Raw genomic sequence first — 8,011 nt, 5'->3', positions numbered from 1 at the left:
CGCCAGTTGCAGCCCTTTCTGGACCGGGACGCCTTGCGCACGGTCACTCACACCCTTGTCACCTCCCGGCTGGACTATTGTAATGCTCTCTACATGGGACTCCCCTTGAAGAGCACTCGGAAGCTCCAACTGGTCCAGAATGCGGCCGCGCGGGTGGTTATGGGCGCAACCCGTTGTGCCCACATGACACCCCTCCTGCGCGAGCTGCACTGGCTCCCAGTGGTCTTCCGGGTGCGATTCAAGGTGCTGGTTACCACCTTTAAAGCTCTCCATGGCATAGGACTCGGGTACCTTCGAGACCGACTTCTGCAACCAATAGCCTCCCACTGGCCAGTCCGCTCCCACAAAGAGGGTCTCCTCAGGGTGCCATCGGCCAAGTCACATCAGCTGGCGACACCCAGAGGGAGGGCCTTCTATGTGGGATTCCCTGCCCTGTGGAATGAACTGCCCCCGGAAATGCGTAAGATCTCCGACCTCCGTGTATTTCGCTGTGCCCTCAAGACCCTGCTGTTCCGCCAGGCCGGGTTATCAATGTAATGATTTTAAATTAGGTGTTTTAAATTTTGGGGGTTTTAAATTTGAGCCGAAACTATTTAATAATTTTAATTATTTTTAATTGATGTTTGTCTTTGTGCTTTTAATAGGCTGTACACCATCCTGAGTCCTCCGGGAGAAGGGCGGTATAGAAATATAATAATAATAATAATAATAATAATAATAATAATAATAATAATAATAATAATAATAATAATAATATAAGTACATGGATGATTTGAAGCTGTTTGGTAAAACAAAAGCTGAACTGAATTTATTAATTGAAAACACAAAAGAATTCAGCCAAGACATTGGTATGCAGTTTGGAATTGACAAATGTGCAACAATAGCAACCAAAGCAGGCAAGATCATAGAAGAGGATGAAATAGAACTAGAGAATGAAGAAATGATAAAGGCAGTAAAATCAGAAGAAGGCTACAAGTACTTGGGGATTTTAGAAGCCTCTGACTTAATGCATAATAAAGTCAAGGAATTAACTTCAGCCGAGTACATTCGGCGAATTCGTAAGATATTAATGTCCAAACTGAGTGGAGGAAACATCATAAAAGCCATAAATACCTGGGCTATACCTGTGATTAGATACTCTGCAGGAATAATTGACTGGACCCAGATGGAGTTAGACAATTTGGACAGAAAAACAAGGAAGCTTATGACAATGAATCATGCCTTGCACCCTAAAAGTGATGTTGACCGATTATATTTACCAAGAGCAGAGGGTGGTCGAGGACTCCTACAAGTAAAGCAGACTGTGGAAGAAGAAAAATGCAGCTTGAATGATTACATCCAGAAAAGTGAAGAACCAATGATTAAGGAAGTAAATAAAGGAGGCCTTTTAAAGACAACTAAAACAAAAGCAGAATATAAGAAAGAAGTAATTGAGCAGTGAGCTGAAAATTAGAAACACAAAGCTCTGCATGGCCAATACTTGAAAAATATTGAAGGCAAAGCTGACCAGAAACTAACTTGGAACTGGTTAAGATCAGGAGTACTGAAAAAAGAAACTGAAAGCTTTATTTTGGCAGCTCAAGAACAAGCTCTAGCCACAAACTGCATGAAGGCAAAAATTCAACATGTTACCACCAACAGCAAATGCCGCCTATGCAATGAGAAAGATGAGACAGTCGACCACCTGATCAGTGGGTGCAGCAAAATTTCACAAACTGACTACCTACAACGCCATGACCGTGTTGCTAAGATCATTCACTGGAAATTGTGCCAGAAGTTTGGATTTGAGTACAGCAAAAACCACTGGGAACATCAGATTGAGAAAGTTTTAGAGAATGAGAAACTCAAGATCTTGTGGGACTTTAGGATTCAGACTGACAGGCACTTGGTCCACAACACACCTGACATAACAATAGTTGAAAAGAAAAAAGTATGGTTCATTGACATTGCAATACCTGGTGATGCACGAATTGAAGATAAGCAGCAAGAAAAAATCACAAAGTACCGGGACTTACAAATTGAAGTTGAGCGACTGTGGAAAAAGAAATCGTGTGTTGTCCCGATTGTAATTGGAGCCCTTGGAGCAATACCCAAAGGGCTACCCCGCTATTTAGAAATTCTAAAATTGCCAGACTTGAACATTTTGACTCGACAAAAAACCACCTTACTCGGAACAGCTTACATCCTCCGACGATACCTTAACAGTTCCTAGGTCCTTGGTTAGGACTCGAGCTGCTGAGCTATTAACCAGCCTCAAAGGCTGTGAATCTCACTAAAGATTAACCAATAATAATATTATAATATTATATTATTATTATTATTATTATTATTATTATTATTATTATTATTATTCTATTTTGACAATCAAAGTCATTGGGAAGCCAGATTCACTTAACAACCATGTTACTAACTTAATATCTGCAGTGATTCACTTAACAAATGTGAAAAGGAAGGTTGTAAAATGGGTAAAGTTCGCTTAACAAATGTTTCACTTAGGAACAGAAATTTTGGGTTCAATTGTGGTCATAAATTGAGGACCACCTGTATTACCATCTTTATTTTAAAATTTTCAATCTATTTTTCTCTTGTCAGCATCATAGTTTTTCAGAGATAAAATGCAAATTATAAGTTGCAAATAAAACATACCATATAAAAACTAATTTAAACATAGTCAAAGATTAAAGTACAATGTAAGAGACACAATTGTTTGCTTTTGTTTTTGCTCTTTTTTAATTGTTTAGTCAGTTGATACATCAAACCTCTAAGTAACTTTATCATACTTGACTGCAGACATTATCTGGATTATTTTCTTTTTTCAGGTGGACTTTCTACCAGAGATCAGCCTGTAGAATTACTAAAGACATCCAGAGCAAATCATATTACAAGTTCTGGTAAGAGGGAAAGCATTGTTTTGTTTGTTTGTTTGTTTGTTTGTAGCGAGTTAACAAAATTGGAAGAAAGTATATTTTCTTTCACAATATTCTCACTGCAAATAATTATAGATTCTCGTTTGTCCAAATATATTTTCCTTTTGACTATTTCCATCATTTTGTATGATCCTATTTTGCAAAAGAAATAAATACATGGAATAGTAACTGCTTGGAAGAAGTAGATCAGACATGGGTGTCTTTAACTTGGTACTAAAAAACAGGAGCATTCCAGTTTGCGCACCTACCTATACATGCTTTGTTTGTTGTTCTTGAGTTAGGCTTAATTTATTTATTTATTTATTTATTTATTTATTTATTTAATTTGTATACCGCCCTTCTCCCAGAAGGGACTCAGGGCGGTGAACAGCCAAAATTAAAAAACATACAAATGCAAAAGTTAAGATAATTAAAAGAATTAAATCATTGGCTACCCAAATTTAAAACCCCAAATCCATAAAATTTAAAATCCCAATTAAAAAACCATTTAGGCTAGGCCGGCTTGATGAAATAAAAACGTCTTCAGGGCTTTACGGAAGGTCCGGAGGTCCGGGATCAATCGTATTCCAGGAGGCAGCTCATTCCACAGGGCGGGTGCCCCCACAGAGAAGGCTCGCCCCCTGGGGGCCGCCAGCCGACATTGCCTGACCGACGGCACCCCGAGGAGGCCCTGTCTGTGAGAGCGTATTGGCCGGTGGGAGGTTATTGGTAGCAGCAGGCGGTCTCGCAAATACCCTGGCCCTAAGCCATGGAGCGCTTTAAAGATGAGAACCAACACCTTAAAGCGCACCCGGAAGACCACCGGGAGCCAATGCAGCTCGCGCAGGAGAGGTGTTACGTGGGAGCGCCACGTCGCTCCCATAATCACCCGCGCGGCCGCATTCTGCACCAGCTGGAGCCTCCGGGTGCTCCTCAGGGGGAGCCCCATGTAGAGAGCGTTACAGTAGTCCAGGCGTGACATAACCAAGGCATGAGTGACTGTGCACAAGGAGTCCCGATCCAGAAAGGGGCGCAACTGGCGTATCAGGCGAACCTGATAAAAAGCCCCCCTGGCCACGGCCGTCATATGCTCTTCTAAAGACAGCCGTGTGTCCAGGAGGACGCCCAAGTTGCGAGCCCCCTCTGTGAGGGTCAATGACTCGCCCCCAATAGCCAGCGATGGCACCAGCTGGCTATACCGGGACGCCGGCATCCACAGCCACTCGGTCTTGGAAGGGTTGAGCCGAAGCCTGTTCCTCCCCATCCAGATCCGTTAATAGTAACGGATAACAATTTTTAAGAATTGTTGACTGTTGACTGTTCTGTGATTGAGATACTTGTTTCTTCAAGAAAATCCTCAAAATAGTATCTAGTGATCAGCTTTGCAGTAGCTTTCATTTATATTTCTTGCTGATTTTTTTTCATATTGTATAATTAGTTTTATTTAAATGATAATCACAGTACATATATTACTATTACTAGTAGTTTTTACAGTTAACATAGAACTTCATTGTAATATATCTCATAACAATTAAAGATGCTACAGATGAAAGAATACTGTCTGAAAGAAATACAGGCCTGGTTAACATAGAAGCAGATGCTCTGGAACCGTGGAATCAGGGTTTATTCAGGGCAGAGCCTTGGCCCAAATTGAGTTCTTCAAAAGTAGCAGTCCATTGTAAAGATAGCACTGGGAGCTACTGCCTCCCAGTGCTTTTTGTAGGCGGGACAACGTCCACTGTGCCTGGACCTGCCCCACTCACTCAACCACCATCTGGCACTGGCAAACAGTTCCTCTGGAGCAAGCAAATCGGTCAATCAGCTCCCAGCATCCAGTGTCCCGGTTTGTCATGGCCTTCGGACCCCACCCCATGGGCCACCGCCACTCTGTTGCAGCCAGCACCAGCCAGCTGGGTTCCGTGAATCCGCCAGTCAGCCAGGCATTCATAAATGGCGCTGTTGCCACCAATAGCTGCTGTCGTCACCTGGTAGGAGCCGGAGCTGTCCCTGCCGACAAGCTAGTCGCTTCCCAGGCTACTGCCCTAGCACCCCCCTGCCCGGCTGTTCCTGAAGGCTAAGGCTTGTTGCTGCCATTCCTGCCGCCATGCTCTCAGATCCCCCCTCCCCGCAGATACGGAAAACCCCGAATCGGGGTTTAACATACTGTTTATGTAAAGAATAGCCATATTTTTTGAATTCTGAGTTTGAGTATGTGCTCAAAAATTGTTTCTGGAGAGCTTGCCTTTTTATAATATGATCATTCTGATGCATATACTGCACCATTTTCTGCAAGGCAAATTGATGTGCTCCCTACCATCTCATGTAGTACTCAATATTTCTTCCCCAGATGGACTCATTTTGAGATATAGCATTGTACTGCTATTATTTTGACAAGCTCTTAAAAATGGTTTGGATAGCACTACAGTAAGGTGGGTGCACAGTTGACTAGCCAGCTTTAATAAGATTCAGATTAGTAGCTCAACATTAGATGGAAAGCAGGAACTAGTGGGATTTTGCAGGAATTTGTCATAGGACCAATAATCTTCAACTATAATGATTTGGATAATGGGACTGATTCTTTATTAAATTTGTGGATGATAAGAAAACAGGGAGGTCTGGCGAAAACCTAGGATAATGATGGCTAACCTTTTTAACGTTGCGTGCCAAAAGTGGGGGTCGCACGGGGGGTCGTGTGCTTGCGTACCCACATCCATAATTCAATGCGCCCCACCCCCCGCATATGCGACCCCCCCCCCCACGCTCCCCCTGCTTTTGGCATGTGATGGCATGGTAGGCCTGTTTCTCACCCTCCCCAGGCTCCAGAGGCTTTCTTGGAGCCCGGGGAGGGTGAAAACAGCCCATTTCTCAACTTCTGGTGGGACCAGAAGGCCCATTTTTTGCCCTCCCCAGGCTCCAGAGGCTTACAAGGAGCACATGCGTGCTGGAGCTCAGCTAGGGCAATGCTCGCGTGCCCACCGATATGGCTCTGCGTGCCCACCTAGATTGATATACCGCTTCATAATGCTTTACAATCACAACCCCCAACAATCTGGGTGCTCATTTTACTGACCTCAGAAGGATGGAAGGCTGAGTCAACCTTGATCCATTCAGAATCGAACTCCTGACAGTGAACAGTGAGTTAGCCTGCAATACTGCATTCTAATCGCTGTTCCACCAGAACAAGTACACAGTCTAAGCTGGGCAGCTTGGAAGACTAGATTGAGGGGAAAAAAAGATATTCTTTAACAAGACATATATTGTACTATGTGTAGGGAGAAAAACATAGACATTGGAGATTCATGTTTTGGAACTATATTTGAGAAAAATGTGGGTGTGATCACTGGTAACAAGCTGAATCTAAATCAACAGTGTAAGACTAGTACTAGAATGTTTTCAAGAAGCAGCTAGACAGCCAAATATAGTTTCTATATTTCTGTGTATGGAGATTCTCAATCATCCAGATCATGGTTGTCCAAAATGTGCTTTTCAAAAGGCAACTGGACCTTGAAAACATTTTGCTTATCATCCAAGAAGCTTTTTCAGTTCTTCCATTTCTATATTTCTAGATTCTTCTAATATATTATGTATATTCTCAAATATAATTTGTTTATATGATTAAAAAACTCTATTTATAGGGTAAGGATGGTTTGATGCATTTTTCTTTAACTGAGATATATTGTTCTCTGATGCATCACATCCATATAAATCGAATATAAATAGAACCAATAAATAAACAAATCCTTTGAATTCTTGGTCTTAAGGGCCATTCAGTATCTAGAATTTTGCTCAGTTCTTTGTCCATAATTAAACTAGTTTCTATTGAGAAAATGTGACCTAGGGTGAAGCCAAGTCTAAAAACGCTAGGGAATTTCTAGTATGTCACTCTGAGGAATTAGCCATCAATAGACATATAGACATTAACAATATCTATAGACTATGCAAAAGAAACAATGAAAGGGAACAAAACGGGAACAGCCAAAAAGGGAACAAAAAGACACAAGCACCTCTCCACCAGCAATCAGCACTCAGTTCAGCATAGATTAACTCCAAGATTAATATCAGACCAACAAATAAACAATACCCCAATAAAGAAAGTGCCAGAGAAGCCAACAGTAAACAGCCCAATCAAAGAATCTTTAAGACCACCCCCCCAAACACTGACAGGGCAAGACACTAGAACCATGATGGTGAACCTATGGCATGCATGCCACAGGTGGCATGCGTAGCCATATCAGTGGGCACGCCAGTTCAGCTCTGGCATGCATGCGCGCACCGGCCAGCTGGGCCCACCAGAAGTAGGGAAACAGGCTGTTTCCTGCCTCTGGAGGGCCTGGGGAAGGGGGGTGGGGAAGGCCCATTTTTCTTTCTTACCTGGCTCCAGATCCTCTCTATGCATCTGCGGAGGGTGAAAACAGCCTTTCCCACTCCCTCGGAGGCCCTCCGGAGGTCTGAAAGGGCCCATTTCCCGATTCCCGGTGGGACAGGAAGTGACTTTTTTGCTGTCCCCGGCCTCCAGAGACTCCTAGAGAGACTAGAATATAAACTGAGAGCAAACTCCTCTCCTTACTAGCACTGATGATGTTACCTAGTTTGGGTAATGGAATGTCTGCAAGAAAACAAGCAAGCCCAGAGAGTATCAAGGACCCCTCATTTCAACCCTAGGTATAAATATTCTCCTTTATTAGTAGGGTTTTTTTCCTGTTCAGCCCTGATATGTCTCCTGAGCATAAATATCAAGAGATTTCCTCCCTCCTTTTTGTACAGTGTCAAAGACTCTTTGCACTGATAAACAAAATCGTATTACTCCAATGTAACAACTGCTGTCTTCCAAGAGATGGGCTCCCTTGAGGAGCACCCGGAGGCTCCAACTGGCGCAGAGTGCAGCCGTGTGGGTGGTAATGGGAGCAACATGGCGTTCCCATGTGACACCCCTCCTGCGCGAGCTGCACTGGCTCCCGGTGGTCTTCCGGGTGTGCTTCAAGGTTTTGGTCATCACCTTTAAAGCGCTCCATGGCTTAGGACCTGGGTACTTGCGGGACCGCCTACTACCACCAATAGCCTCCCACCGGCTGGTATGCTCTCATAGAGAGGGGCTCTTCCGGGTG

The 8,011-nt window shown here is 43.4% G+C and overlaps 1 protein-coding gene across 1 annotated transcript in view; it reads left to right on the top strand.

The window, feature by feature from the left end:
- Nucleotides 1–1,835: 1,835 nt before the first annotated feature.
- The window catches only part of HDAC4 (histone deacetylase 4), a 423,752-nt gene continuing 417,576 nt past the window's right edge, over nt 1,836–8,011 (top strand). The window contains exons 1-2 of the mRNA XM_070933431.1: nt 1,836–1,854; nt 2,820–2,891. Of these exons, the coding sequence (XP_070789532.1) occupies nt 1,836–1,854; nt 2,820–2,891 (91 nt within the window). The remainder of the gene's footprint in view (nt 1,855–2,819; nt 2,892–8,011) is intronic.

This window comes from Pituophis catenifer, unplaced genomic scaffold (genome assembly GCF_029215685.1).
Source record: "Pituophis catenifer annectens isolate HBS135680 unplaced genomic scaffold, rPitCat1.0.hap2 SCAF_1, whole genome shotgun sequence".
NCBI classification, from domain to species: Eukaryota; Metazoa; Chordata; class Lepidosauria; order Squamata; family Colubridae; genus Pituophis; species Pituophis catenifer.
The sequence above is the reverse complement of the archived record's forward strand: the minus strand, read 5'-3'. Positions and strand labels throughout refer to the sequence as shown.